The sequence below is a fragment of the Hippoglossus hippoglossus genome, chromosome 3 (assembly GCF_009819705.1).
Source record: "Hippoglossus hippoglossus isolate fHipHip1 chromosome 3, fHipHip1.pri, whole genome shotgun sequence".
Taxonomy (NCBI): Eukaryota; Metazoa; Chordata; class Actinopteri; order Pleuronectiformes; family Pleuronectidae; genus Hippoglossus; species Hippoglossus hippoglossus.
The window spans coordinates 678,679-693,356 of NC_047153.1; the positions used below are offsets into that span (position 1 = coordinate 678,679).

At 48.0% G+C, this 14,678-nt stretch overlaps 1 protein-coding gene across 7 annotated transcripts in view; it reads right to left on the reverse strand.

Moving 5' to 3' along the window:
• Window positions 1-14,678, reverse strand: part of herc1 (HECT and RLD domain containing E3 ubiquitin protein ligase family member 1) — a 56,239-nt gene that overhangs the window by 6,822 nt on the left and 34,739 nt on the right. For 3 of the 7 annotated variants that reach the window (XM_034614888.1, XM_034614894.1, XM_034614878.1), the window contains 30 exons: window positions 14,248-14,369; window positions 13,938-14,164; window positions 13,307-13,575; window positions 12,937-12,989; window positions 12,617-12,817; window positions 12,370-12,544; window positions 11,527-11,794; window positions 10,923-11,136; window positions 10,015-10,274; window positions 9,503-9,630; window positions 8,520-8,656; window positions 7,709-7,909; window positions 7,398-7,528; window positions 7,114-7,319; window positions 6,538-6,658; window positions 6,186-6,332; window positions 5,927-6,028; window positions 5,583-5,756; window positions 4,716-5,015; window positions 4,544-4,609; window positions 4,309-4,434; window positions 3,807-3,945; window positions 3,149-3,330; window positions 2,865-3,020; window positions 2,448-2,570; window positions 2,250-2,352; window positions 1,756-1,925; window positions 1,519-1,657; window positions 448-617; window positions 44-213 (listed from right to left, as the gene is read on the reverse strand). In XM_034614888.1, coding sequence (XP_034470779.1) covers window positions 44-213; window positions 448-617; window positions 1,519-1,657; window positions 1,756-1,925; window positions 2,250-2,352; window positions 2,448-2,570; window positions 2,865-3,020; window positions 3,149-3,330; window positions 3,807-3,945; window positions 4,309-4,434; window positions 4,544-4,609; window positions 4,716-5,015; window positions 5,583-5,756; window positions 5,927-6,028; window positions 6,186-6,332; window positions 6,538-6,658; window positions 7,114-7,319; window positions 7,398-7,528; window positions 7,709-7,909; window positions 8,520-8,656; window positions 9,503-9,630; window positions 10,015-10,274; window positions 10,923-11,136; window positions 11,527-11,794; window positions 12,370-12,544; window positions 12,617-12,817; window positions 12,937-12,989; window positions 13,307-13,575; window positions 13,938-14,164; window positions 14,248-14,369 — 4,980 coding nt within the window. Of the gene's footprint in view, window positions 1-43; window positions 214-384; window positions 618-1,518; window positions 1,658-1,755; window positions 1,926-2,249; window positions 2,353-2,447; window positions 2,571-2,864; window positions 3,021-3,148; window positions 3,331-3,806; window positions 3,946-4,308; window positions 4,435-4,543; window positions 4,610-4,715; window positions 5,016-5,582; window positions 5,757-5,926; window positions 6,029-6,185; window positions 6,333-6,537; window positions 6,659-7,113; window positions 7,320-7,397; window positions 7,529-7,708; window positions 7,910-8,519; window positions 8,657-9,502; window positions 9,631-10,014; window positions 10,275-10,922; window positions 11,137-11,526; window positions 11,795-12,369; window positions 12,545-12,616; window positions 12,818-12,936; window positions 12,990-13,306; window positions 13,576-13,937; window positions 14,165-14,247; window positions 14,370-14,678 lie in introns of those variants that run through there. The other 4 variants (XM_034614896.1, XM_034614866.1, XM_034614873.1 and 1 more) reach the window with 3 other exon arrangements.

The following is a 14,678-nucleotide window of genomic DNA, read 5'->3' on the forward strand; positions in this document are numbered from 1 at the left end:
ACGGGTCAGGTCCAACACTTTGGACATAAGACAAAGTACTGACCGGGTGGAGATTCGTTTGACGGTGATCTGGGGGCCGTAGTTCTTTCCCTGCACCATGGTCTTCCCTATGGAGCGCACCATGGGCAGAGTGTAGACTCTGGGGGCCAACAGGGGCCTCAACTGGCCCTGGACGATCCCCCAGGTACCAGCGTTGTAGTGGGAGTTACAGCTCTGCAGTCAGAATTTAATCATCATGTTAGGACAGAAGAAAACGTGTTCCTGAGAGATGCTGGAAACACTTCAGAGATGCATCCTCGCTCCAGATTGAAACCGGTTTCACAGCCTCTACATATCGAAATGAAATCCTGGTTTCATCTGGAGTTCAGTTACTTCTCCCACTTTTCACTCTTCATGGTTTTATCTGTAATATAATAACTTGGGTTTGTGTCCGGGCTCCTTTCCTACCTGGTTGTTGGGGCTGAGGTTGAGAAGTCTCCACGAGGAGTACATGAGGTCGGAGAAGTGGTAGAGGAGGCGCAGGCGAGCCCTCACCGCCTCCATGCTCACCTCCTTCAGCCCACTGTACTGAGGAGGCACCGCCATGGGCAGACCCAGCTGGAGAGGAACTGACGAGCCTGAGGAGAGGAGAGGAAGGAGAGGAGAGGAAGGAGAGAAGAGGAAGGAGAGGAGAGGAGGGAGAGGAGAGGAGGGAGAGGAGAAGATGGAGAGGAGAGGAAGGAGAGGAGAGGAAGGAGGAGGAGGACAGAGAGAAGAGGACGGAGAGAAGAGGAAGAAGGAGGAGGACGGAGAGGAAGGAGAGGAGAGGACGGAGAGAAGAGGAAGAAGGAGGAGGAAGGAGAGGAGAGGAGGGAGAGGAAGGAGGAGGAGGACAGAGAGAAGAGGAAGAAGGAGGAGGACGGAGAGGAAGGAGAGGAGAGGAAGGAGGAGGAGGACAGAGAGAAGAGGACGGAGAGAAGAGGAAGAAGGAGGAGGACGGAGAGAAGAGGAAGAAGGAGGAGGACGGAGAGGAAGGAGAGGAGAGGAAGGAGGAGGAGGACAGAGAGAAGAGGACGGAGAGAAGAGGAAGAAGGAGGAGGACGGAGAGGAGGGAGAGGAGGGAGAGGAGAGGAAGGAGGAGGAGAGGAAGGAGGAGGAGGACGGAGAGGAGGGAGAGGAGGGAGAGGAGGGAGAGGAGGAAAGTGTGTGAAGCACTTTGAGAGGTTGATAAGACTTGAAGAGCTAAAACAGTCCATAATACTAACAGTCTATAAATGTCTCAACTTGCTGGAACACCTTTTTGGATGGAAGGTATTTTCACACTATCTCTGGCTGCTCATGAAATTGCTCAGTGCTGATGCTCATCAGACATCGACGCTGCCTCATCTGACAACAATGTGCTGCGTCCCCGTGTCTGTATTCACTGCAGCGACCGGCAGCGCTACAGGAAATCTGACCTCCGGGATAAAGTGTCTGTCGGACAGCAGTGGCGTGGCAGGGGCGCGTGGCAGGGGCGCGTGGTGTGTTTGTGTGTCTAACCTGGAGCTCGCGGCGGCACAGAGGGCGCCGTCCACGCTGCGCTGTGGCAGCGGCCGGCAGAGATCTGGTGGATGTTCTTGCCCTGCAGCGCCGTCGCCAGTGTGGGCTCTCTGACGTGGTTGGTGTGACCCAGACCCAGCTACACAACAGGTTACAGTTCACACAGTTCAATCACTACACTCATCCATCATTAATAAATAATAAAGCGGTGGGTTCGCTGAGCGCGGGGCCGGGTACCTGTCCCTCAGAGTTGCTGCCCCAGGTGTAGACGTCTCCCGTGGACGAGAGCACCAGAGTGTGCTCAGCTCCGACAGCGACGTCCTGGACCTGGACCCCCGACAGAGCCGGGACCTGCTGGGGCCGGTTGTGGTTCCGGGCTCGGCCCTCGGCTAAGCCAATCAGACGGTCTGCGATAGAGGAGGAGAGAAAAAGATCTATGAATATAATAATATATTATATAATTCACAGAGCGACAACTAGCAGTTAGTCTCATTACCAATTATTCTGCTGACTATTTTCTCGATTGATGGATTTTTTCATTTAGTCCAAAATGCAACAAAAAATGAATTCCTAGATTCCAATAAAATGTCTTAACGGTTCAAAACTATTATTATAAAGAAAAAACTGCTGTTTTACTTCAAGATTAAGCTTATTTAATATAATTCCAAATTAATCGCGTGTCGATCAAACAACGAATTAATCAAATAATCAAAAAAGACAGAAAGACGTACCTTGGCCGAACGTGAAAACCTTTCCGTCTTTGGTTAGCGCCACAGAGAACTGTGTTCCACAAGCAACCTTTTTAATAGCGAGCCCACACAGCACGTCCACTTTCTGAGAAGTTAAAAAACATTTAGAATAAACCTTCAAATACTCATATTTATACCCACACCAGGTTTCACTGTTCACATCAAACCTCTGTGTTTTACCTGAGGTGACGACTTGGCCGTGGAGTTACCAAGTCCCAGTTTCCCATAGTCTCCATCACCAAAAGCCCAAACCATCATTCCATCAGCAGAGATGACCAAAGTGTGGTTCAACCCACAAGCCACCTGAGGAGAACACGTCAAACCCCGTCAGAGGAGCAGCCGTCAAGGATCTGCGTTTTCTAAACCTTCACAATATTCAATCTGACAAAATGTGCAACAACAAGATGAATGCACCTTCACACAGTCCATCGTGTTGTCTTATTTCATAACCATCATTTGTATTATTATTATTTGTACATCTCTATGTGGTTCATGTAATGATAATGTTGGTTCACTGTAAATAGGATTCTAAAGAGTCAATCTAAAGCTGTTCTATGTGATTCTGTTAGGACATCACACTGGGTGTTGGTGGCCCACCTGTCCCACTTGGTAGCCCTCCAGAGCCGTGACCTTCTCTGGGAGCTTCTTGTTGGAAGTGTTTCCGAGCCCCAGTCTGCCGTAGTCACCGTTACCGAAAGTGAAGAGCTTCCCGTCTGCTGTTACCACTGCCGAGTGTTTGAACCCGCAGGACATCTGGTGAGGAAAACACGCCTCGGCATTAAAGACATGGAACATGCACCAAAGGAAACAAAGGCTGAGAAACACGGAATGAAGATGTTTATTATTTTCAGGTTCCTTTCAGTGGCGAGACGGAGACTGACCTGCACCACCTCTTCTCCTTGCAGGGCTTCGATCTGTCTGGGTCGGCGCTGCCGGTCACTGTTCCCGTGGCCCAGTTTACCGTAGTCCCCGTCCCCCCAGCTGAACACCTCGCCGCTCTCCGTCAGCGCCATGGAGTGACCGTCGCTGCCGCATGAGGTCACCAGCTGCGTCACCACGAAACCTGTTGGACACCAGACGAGTCAGAGTGGAACCACGGCACATGGAGTTCACCAAACTGGATCCAACACTTTTTAACCCTCTGAATGGGAGATTGTTGTTTCCATGATCCTGTTTAAATCGATTCAAATATTTAAAAAACTTTATATCTAGAACAGTCATGGTGTGAAAGTTTTGGCCCATCTTCCACCTCATCACGTTTTACGCTCGTGATGACGTCGTTACGTTAGATTCCATGCTGAGAAGATGATGGTAATAACGGATGGTGACGTCAGAGGGAACCGCCCCTTAGTCCATGTTTCTGTATTCAGAGGGTTAAGTTAGTTACCTAAACCTAATTAGATTTGATAGGTGATTTAAAAGGATTAGTTTTTGATAATACATACTATCAAACTCCCATTGAACTCAGCTTCCTTCTGAACACACAAACAGTAAATCAGTGTAACATCGTGTAATAAGGATCCTAACACCACGCGTCACCTTGAAGAGCTGAGATGACCGTGAGCACGTGCAGGTCGTCGGAGTTCCCTTGGCCCAGACGACCGTAGCTTCCTTCTCCGCAGGCCAACACCGTCCCGTTGGGCTGGATCGCAAAGGTGCAGTTCTGCCCACACACCACCTGGGGGAGGAGAGTCAAAACCACGAGTGAACAAATAAAGACGAACCCAACAGAGGTCGCACAGTGCAGCCGGCAGACCGCTGCAGAGTCAGCGAGAATATCTGAGGTTTCCTGGGAGTCTCCATAAAAACTATATCAGCATTTCCATAAGATTCACAAGTGAAATGTAAAAAAACAAGATCAAAATCACAGCAGCAGATAACTGGACTAACTGGATCTCAGTTACACCTCAACAGTGTCGTCACCTTCTTTATATTGACTTTTCTATTTTCAATGTAAAAAATCTATAGATTCTGTTTAACAGTGATTAAATCGTCCAATTAGAGAAAAGACAGAACCTCAGTTCACGGGTCAGTTCTGTACCTGTTGAGCCTGAGAGAACGACGGAGCCGTGGTCGGCACCAGGATGTTCCTGCCGGCCTCTGCCAACTGGCCATGTCGCCCTGCTCCCCACAGAAAGACATCACACTTCCCTCCGAGGTGCCAGTCCTGCAAACACACACACACACACACACACACACACAGTGTCAAATACATGGTTAGCACCTCCACAGACAAACACTGTATTACAGTTAATCTGGGTCTCAGGCTAAATTACCTCTGGTCTCGAGGTGGCCCAGGACATGATCTGTTCATCCAATCCAGACGCCCATTTATTATTGTCCTAGAAACACAGGGGTGTTATTATGGGCTGCGCAGGTGTTCATTACATTATAAAGTACAGTTCCAACAGTTGATGCAGCTGCACAAACACCAGCAGCCTCCCTCACCATGAGCAGAGCCATTTCGTCTTTGGGCACAGGCTCCAGGTCGGGAACGGAGAAGGACTCGGGGAAGGTGGCGCCTCGAGCGAGCGCCTCCGCCGCCTTGACTGTCGTAGAGAAGCAGTCCAGCCACGCCCACTCGCTGGCGGTCCAGACGGCAGTGCCAGACTCCGGTGGGCAGTGTCGGAGCTGAGGTGGCACAGGGGGGCGACACAGCAAATGGTCCAGGTGGAGCCCCACGGCCAGGGAGGCGAGGCACTGCATGTAGGGGCTGTGGACGAGCTGCTCCCCGCAGACAACGTGGGGCTGGGAAGAGACGACAAGGCAACGTCAGCAACCAGTGGAAAGGACGCACGTTGTTGTACGTGTCACGTTTACATCCTGTCCAGACTCAAATGATTTATGTAGTGAAAACTCTTTTAGTTAAAGCTATTAACTGTCATTATAAACGTACGAATGCTTGAGATATGTTCAAAAACAGGTGTTGTGAGGTCACAGGAACTTTGACCTTTGGCCACTAAAATCATATCAGTTCATCCTTGAGACCAAGTAATTGTTTTTGCTGAATTAAAGACATCGTGAATACGAGAGTTGGACCAACAAACGCCCGACAGCAGGGAAAGTGATGACAAAGGGACCAACGAAGATCAACAACACACATTCTTTAGTCTGGAAGGTTTAAACCAAAGACATTTTCAAATTGTAGTTAACACAATGATTTGTGGGTTTTCCTACAACTTGCATGTTGTCAGACGAGTGACATGTAATAAGTAATGAAACACGACTGTTCCTGTGTATTGATAATAAATATGAAGATTGCTATTACAGAACCTGGTGATTTGAATGTGAAGAGCATTTGAAATGTCCGTGTACCTTCTCGTAGGCGTACTGCTCCTGCAGCATGATGGGCAGCCTCTCCAGGAAGGCCCTCATGCAGGGCGCCATGTTGAGGCCGACTACGCCCTGCTTCTTCAGAGCCGTGCGGCACGTGGCCAGCACATGGTTGGATGCCATGAACTCATTGGAGCAGTTCACAACCAGCACATCCTGGAAATGAAACCACACACACACACACACACACACACACAAACACACACACACACACACACACACACACGAACACACACACACACACACACGAAAAAGACCAGAGAATAAATAAACAGAAGTATTTGAGTGAATCCCAGAAACACATGAATGAAGGTGAGACGTTTTACCTTTGACCTGTTGGAGCAGACGGCGACGCCCACATCTGGGATCCAGACGATATTCTGGATCGCCCCTGACCCGGCTACGACCGTCTGGAGCACCGAGCCGTCCTGTTGAGCGTGGACACACACGAGCACAAGTATTCAGTGTCACTGTAAACAGCAGAGATCTGTAGCTGCTGTGGGGAGTGAGGAGTTCTTTGTTCCTTGTTCCTTCCACGTATCTGTGTGACATGAACCTGCAGCAGTTACAGAGTGTGTGTCCTACCCGCAGGGACCAGATGTTCATGAGGCCTCCCACTCCTCCAGATGCCAGAGCCAGACCATCAGGGCTGAAGGCCAGCGTCCTGACTGGAGTGATGTGACCCTTCAGCTGGAAGACGCACATCACTCGATCTACCGAGCGCCTGGAAGACTGCAACACAACCACAGGGACAGTCTGTCAGTGTCCCTGATGACTTCACACACGTCAACAAGCAGTTGCACGACAGATAAATGGTTATGAAACTACACGTAATGTCAGAAACTCCCGTCTACCATTCATAAAATGTCCAGGTATTTAAACTACAAGGCAACAAATCATCATTTGCAGTTATATTTACTAAATTAATAAAAAATACCATGAATTTTAGTTTCGATTCGTTCTCCCACAACCCCCCCGAGTCAGGGGAACAGGATTCTGGGAAGTTGGCAATGTCCTGAGGAACCGTCCAGACCGTGACCAGGCCGCTCTGACAGCATCTGAGAAACACAGCGACACGTGAAACGTCTCCAAACCAGAAGAAAACATCTGCTTCATGGTGAAAGAAGCTGAAGAGTTAACATTTCAAAAAAGGCTGAGGTGTAAATAATGAGCTTATTGGATAAAGTGTTTTTTGTGGGACTAGTTATAAACTGATGTTCTGTACAGTCCTGGACTAATATGACCTTATGGTTTTCTGTCATCTCAGACATGAACTTAAGTCTGAACATGTTCCTCACATGTTCTGCAGGTTCTGTGTGTGAGAACAAATGTCTGAGTCAGTGTCTCTGGACATTTTCTGGATCTTCTCCTGCAGCCTCCTAGTAAAATGTCTGTAACATTCACAGTGAGCGTGACAGACATGAAACTGGAAGAATCCAGATCTCTCAGGATGAAGAAGAGGAGCCGTACACAGAATCCTCAGCTTCAGTCAGACCTTTAGAGAACAACCTACATGGCCAACATGCTGAGCGGCTTCGGCCCTCGTCCAGACAGGCCGCACCACGCCACACCGTTAACCACGGAAGGATGTCTGAGACTCTGCAGGCGGCGCCAGCCGGAGCCGGAGTCGTGACTCGCCCACAGCTTCACCGTCTCCTCTTTGGCACAGGTGAGCAGGATCTGACCGTTTGGACTCCACTTCATACTGGTGATGGACTCCTGAGAAAACCACACATTTTGTCAACACATAATCTACAGTATTTAAAATGTTATACTTAAGATTATTTTGTAGTTTACCTTGTGTGCATCAATGACCACGATGGCTCCCTTTTCTAACGGCTCTTTGAAACCAATCAGCAGCTTTCCATCTGCGTAGCCCACAGCAAAAGGCTTGTCTTCACTGTACCAGGCGATGTGCATCACGGCCACTGAGAGAGGATGCACGTGTGTCATTACAAAAGAGTTGTGTCATTTACAAAGTGCAGTGAAAAACACCCGTCTCTCAGGCGATGTGCATCACGGCCACTGAGAGAGGATGCACGTGTGTCATTACAAAAGAGTTGTGTCATTTACAAAGTGCAGTGAAAAACACCCGTCTCTCTTCATACCATCTTTGCGGTAGCAGTGCTCCAGCTCGGTGCGGTGCATGGTGGCCGTGTCCAGCACCTCGATGAGGCCCAGGGATCCATCCATCCGTCCCACCAGCAGCATGTCCTTGGGTTCCCCGCACCATAAGGACTCGGCCTCCTGTTTGGGCCAAGCCAGAGCCGACACCCAGTGAGGCTGCACGTCCAAAAGGCCTCTCCCACCTGAGAGGAAGGATCCCAGTCGTTTTATCACTGACTAAATTCTTTACTAACTCTCTGAGCTGAGATGGCGTCAGGAACTCATTTCTCAGATTATTCCAACACAACATGAACGCACAATGAGAACGTGCGTTAACACTGTTTCTGTTAAAAGCTGCTTTAAATGTCTTCAGGGCCAAACTACACAACAAAGAGAAAAGGAGTAACTTGTGTAGCGGGTTTCATCTGCTTGTGCAATACAGACAGTCACATTTCAGTGGCACAAAGAACACGTGCTCATGAAAGCTAATAGGAGTTGTGGACTTTCATCCTTGAGGCCATAGAAAGTGTCCGAGGACAGATGGAGCCTGCTGCAGGGCGTGTGGTGGGAGGCAGGAAACCATGATTGGACCACATCCAGTCCCCAGACACATTCATTTTTAATGGGATCTATAAAATCTTAATCTGCTTTCACTCGTGCTCTGAGGACCTCACACACCGACAACATAGACGAGCACATAATACATTTTACACTCGACTGGTCAAAACAACTCAGCTGGAGCTCATACCTAACAAACTATGGTAAAATAAAAACAGGAGGAGAGACCGATAGAGGAGATTGAACAGTAATTACCATTAACTTGCCAGATGTTGACCATTTTATCGATGGCAGAAGCCAGAAATTTGCCAGTGACGCTCCAGGCCAAAGGAGACAAGCTGGGATCACTGGGAGATCCCAAGCCGGACATGCCGTCCTCCGAGGATCCATCACTGATGAGAACAAACGCAGAGCAAACACAGATGAGTCACAGCTACAGCTCAGATGATTTCTCTTATTTGAACCAACTCTTGAGAAAGACATCTGCTGTTTGATACTTCATCGTACTGTGGGTTCATCAGAGCTGGTTCACGTTATAAAATGTCCCATAGAACTGAGGAAGACTGTCCCACAGCCTGTATATAGAGCTGGACGATGCGTCTACACTTCCTCCCACTGTCCTGACATGAAGCCAGAGTATCTTGAATACGAACGCTGTAGAAGTGATCATGGTGCGGAGCCGTGGCACAGAGGTCCCGCCCATTAACAGACTCGACCTATCAAAAGTCAGCCTCAGCTGTCAATCATGACGTCTTTGTCTGTTTTTATATCAAATAATTAAATAAAACCAAACTGATCAGAAACGTCAGTGAGATGAGAACGACCTGAAATGACAGAAACCATCTTTGACAAACATTTATTTAACGTCTACTTTGATTGGTTAGTTTGGTCCATGTCCCATCTGCTAACATGGAGGAGGCGGAGTTTATGACCTTTACTGCAGCCAGCCACCAGGGGGCGATCAAGACACTTTGGCTTCACCATCATGTGGTCCATCTTTAACTACACTGTATGATGGGTCCTCTCACCTTCACTTCTTACACATTTGATTCATTGTTTATACAAAAATATTGATTATTTCAAATGGAATGATCATAACACATCAGATTCACTTCCTGTACAAACCAAACCAGAGAAATGAGCCCGACTGTAACTTCAGTACAACATGTAGGTTCTGTAGACCTGTGTGAACTCTGGATCCTCACGGACACACTGAGGCGTCTGAAGGCAGAACTCACTCTTTGTTGAAGATGCACGTCTGCTGGAGTGAGTACTGGCTCTTGGTCACGTTCCACACCCGGACCGTGCCGTCGTTTCCACTTGTGGCCAACAGGCCTTTCTTACTGCACCAGGCACACGTGATGACCTGCGTCACACAGAGCACATCGTGAAATACACACAGACCACAAACTGTCACTGTAACACACCAGGGCTTCAAACCTGACCTCAGAGATTCAAAACAGCTGTTGCCATGGTAACCGACGTCCAAATTAAAACTCGAATGCTTTGGGGTTTGTATTATTTTATATTTATAACCACAATATTCTATACAACCTTTTAAGTAAGTAGTAATGCAGAAATATTCATTAAGCATCAGTATTATGAACTGGTCTCAGACATCATGTCAAGTTACAAGCTCTGATTGACAGTGACGTTAATGTGACCTGCAAAATAAAAAAGTATAAAGCTGCGACTGAACCGTTGATGAAACCCAGACAGTTTATCCTCTCAGTGAAACAAGGAAACTGACCCTGCTCTGATGAGCCTCCAGCTTGATGAGGGAGCACTTCCGCAGATCCCCTGCCATGTCGGCAAAGGTCTGCGGCCGGCTCTGGTTGTTGTCGCGGTCGTGGGCGGCCAGTGTGCGGACCAGCTGCTGGGCAGCCCACTGGCGGTGCTGTGAGGAAAGCCTGGAAGACAGGCAGCACGCCGCTAGTGCATTGGCGAGTTCCAGAGGGCCTACAGCGGAGGGATTATGGGAAGGATGGGCATACAAATGCGCAATTAGACCTGCTCGACACAAACAGAGTGACAAGGCATCCCGGTGAGTGAGAGAAGGAACACAAATGAAAAAGACAAACATGAAAACACAAAAAACACTGAATAACCAAAAGGTGACCAAAGTGAAAAGAAAGAAACAAAGCTCGCACAAGCATGAACCAGACATCAACAATGAATTTGAACATTTCTACATGAATTACACAGACACATGCTAATAATTATGATCATATTAAAACATCTTAAAGCAACAGTATGAAACTTTAACTGAACAACAGTCGCACACGTGGTGATTCATTCTGTGGTTTCATGGTGATTCCATCAATGTGTGTAATCCCACTCACTGAAACTCAACTGAACAGAGTGAGGAGGGGAAATCAAATCTCAAACTCATTTTAATCCAGTAAAAAGTTTCATCATGTTGCTTTAACACTGAACCTGCTGTGACACATCAAAATCAATTATCTAAATCAATTCATTCAATATTCTTATTTACTCTTATTGAAAAACATGTTTGCAAAGGAAAACAAAGTGAAGCTTGACACAAGCAGTATCAAACATCTACAAACATGAAATACTATGATTCAGAAATGTACGAGCCATGAAGAAATACACAGGAAACATCAGCAGCTTGTTTCTCCTGCTTCTCAGTCTACAAACCTCTTTTCTCCATATCAGCCTTGTCGTAGGCCGGGCGGAGTCGGGCCCCTTTGTCTGCCAACAGAGCGACCAGAGCCTGTGTCACCACGAAGTTGGGGGAGGTGATGAGCTTGTTCTCCTCGGCCACGCCACGAAGGAAGCTGGGCAGGAACTTCCTCTGGATGGGGTCGTCCACGGTCGTCAGGTTCATGCCTGTAGCTGCAGAGATCAGGTTCTGGGGAAAAGCAGCATGGTGATGAGACACAGTTTTAAATGTGTTAAACCAACAGGTAAGTGGGAGCAGATGAGAGAATGTGATCAAACATGATCATCATATGAATTTGAAAATGATTGTTTTCACTGACAAACGACCATTGAACATTAAACACAAATGTAAATGCTCTAAAGGGTTTACGACACAAAAACACATTTTATAACAAAGGGTTGTTAAATGTTCAAAAAGCAGCATTAATAATAGAAGATGAGAATTCCACTGCAGCTGCTGTGAAGAGACTAAAATAAAACTCAGTGTTTTCCATTCTTTAGCTTGACAGAGCATCAGATCTCTTAATAAAACTGGATATGGAATTGGAGGCTGGGCGGTACTGGGAGTCACCCTGTGTACCTGAGTGCAGAGCTGCACCAGCAGCTTGGCAGCATTGGGACTGTTGGAGGCCAGGCAGCCCACCGCTGTGCTGAGGTACGCCAGACAGGAGATGGGTTTGCTCGCCTTGGCGGCTCCACGAGGTCGCTCCGCATGACCCGACCCCGCGATGGGACTGGTGGAAAGACCGGCTCGGCCCGCTGCCGCCAAGCACATCAGCCTGACCAGAGTCCTGATGTCAGTCAAACCCAGAGACTCCAGTCCTGCTGCGAGGCTGCAGCTCGAGCCACTGGGAGGGAAATGAAACATATTGGGTTGAAATCTAGTTTCATAATTATTGTGTCAATTATAGTGAATTAAAGTCATGACGTGCAGAATTTATATCAAATGAATTGTTGCATCTTTCAAACGAGTTTGTTTGAATTTGTTCATGCTATCACCACCAGGGTGAGTCAGACGCTGCACCGGTACTATGTTCTACTTTTAAAATCTCTATCCACCCCTGGAAACACGTCACGTGACCAGTCGCTTTCACTGGTCACGTGGTGTAAACAGGAAGTAGATACAAACAGACAAATATAAAAGAAAGATACTACAAGATACAATAATGGTAGAAAGTAAGAGCAGGGATTTATTTTCCTGGAACAACGACGAGGTGGAACTGTGACTCTTAGTTTTAGAGCTAGACCAAAGACGTAGAAGTGAGGATGCAGCGATAGTCAGGAACTGACAGATCTTTAATGCAGCTCTTTTTTCACAGATAGCAGCCGAAGTTTGGTTTGTGTAGTTAGTGATGAAAGGTCGTCTTTACGCTGACCGAAGGAAACAGGACGGAGCAGCACAGAGCGAGTGTGTGATGACTACCTGACAGACAGCAGGGACAGGGCTCTCATCACCATGGTCCTGGCCAGCAGCACCTGGGCTGCAGCCGTCACCCTCCTCAGCGCCATCACTCGGTCATGTGGGTTCTGCAGAGCGGCGGCCTGCTCCCCGAGGGTGACCCTGCCCGATGAGCTCTTATCCACTGAGGTCTGACAGCCTGAGGAAACACACTCACTGATTAGCTCCAAGTCATGAACACAAGTCAACTACATTAAAAGCTCCTCCTCACCGATCTGCAGCAGCGTCTCCTCCATGCTGTTGGTGGCCGTCACCATTGCCACAGAGGCTCCGAGTGGGTCGCTGTCAGGGAACTGGACGGCCTCAGGGACGATCCTGCGCTCGCTCAGACCCAACGGGCCGGCCAACAGCTCAAATTCTTCCTCCCCTGTCAGCTTCTCATCTTCATCAACATCCAGCATGTCCCAGTCCTCTGCAGCGGGACAGACAACCGCAGGATTTCAAAAAAACAAAGAAGAAATTGATAAAACTGTAGCTGGTTGTGTCTCTGTCAGAAACATGAGCTGCTTCACATGAATCACTGAACTGTACCTTCATAGACACTGTCCTGTTTTCCCAGGAGGTCCGGAGCCTGTCCCTTATATCTGAACACAAACCACACAATACACTTATTACAACAGAATGTGTCCCTTTCACGTCCTTTGATTCGTAAACTAATACAATACGCCACAGAAATAACACAGAGCGTCTAATAAAAGCAATATGACCCAGTCCATATACAGGTGGGAACTGAATTATGAACTATGATTCAAAGTGTTTCTTCTCTCTCTCCTAATACATTATGAGACTGAAAACTATGAGATCTTACGTAACCCTGTTAAATACGTCTGGTCATAACAGAGCAAAAACATTATTGATGCTCAACTCCAACAAACAGACCTCGTTCCCCACGTGTACTAACCTCTCCACAACAGGGACCTTGGCTTTGCTCTTGATGGCCAGGTACTTCTCCCTGCAGCCTCCACACAGAAGGTAGTAAGGATTTCCGCTGCCGCACTCGCCTCCAAACCAGCCGTCCACGTAGGCGCCGTTGCTGCGGTAACCTTGCCTGTTGGCGCTGCGGCCGCAGCCCGGGTGGCTCTTCTTCATGTGTTGATTGAAGTTTGCCACGTTGGCCTCACACAGCTCGCACACCACCACTTCATCCCGATCGTCTGTCTCACACACATGCTGCGACGCGTGGGAGAGACACAGACACGCACATGAAGAAGAAACATGTACGACACACACGAGACAGTTGTTAGGCTTCAGAGTAGCAGTGAAGCAGACATGCCATGTAACGAGGCACAAACATGAATTACTGACGACTCGGTGTTAATGAAATCCAAGCAACAGCCACTGAATCAACATTCAAATGTTTAGTTGTTCACTTCATGCCAGTTAGAGGTTTTCAGGAGAAATGAGAGAAGTGACTAAAGAAGCTGGCGTTTCATGGAGCACATGGTTTTACTGTGATGGAGACGTGCTGCAGGGCAGGCAAGGAGCAGGAAGATGATGGCAGCCCACTGACAGTAGCATAAAGTCACACACACCCATGTTGGCCAGTCCAGTACCTCCGGGATCCACATTCCCAGAATGTCGGTGTCGCTGGCGAGGTCCTGGCCGAACATGGCCTCCATGGTCTCTTCGTCCAGGTCCATCTCAAGCTCCTCATCCAGGTTGAAGTCGTACAGAGCAGCCGGGTCTTGTTGCTGCTGAAGGGACGGAACCTCCCGACGAGACTGACTGTGGTGGGCCTGCACCGAGCGGTACAGTCCAGCTGAGACGGGAAGGAAACGTGAGCTTCTGTGTTTTCTTTCAAACAAATATGGAAAGAAGGTGAAAGACGTAGAGAATTCTCACCAGCACGGGCTAAGAGGGTTCGAGCAGCGAGGTCAAAGCGATGCTTCCTTCCCACTGCAGAGCGTCCTCTGAGAGCAACGCCGCTGGAGGCTGACGCACTGTCCTGCTCCAGACCCTCGGGACTGAAGTACAAACATAGGTTTGTACATGTGTGAATTGTATTGATGGAAAACATTCAGTATGAGAAGCTGTTGTATCTGTGATGAAACGCACAATTTAATATCTATGTAAACAAATAACCATTAATTATAAAACCTTTTCAAACCACTGTCCTTCGTTCACCCTGTTAATCTTCCACTAACACTTAATATTAATTTCTCTGCCAGGCCAACAAGAACTGTACTATTTTTAAATGCTGAAATCTAATCAGCTGAATATCCTTTTGTGTTTGGCTTCCTCTGTACGACTCATCAACAAGTGTAGTTAGTAAA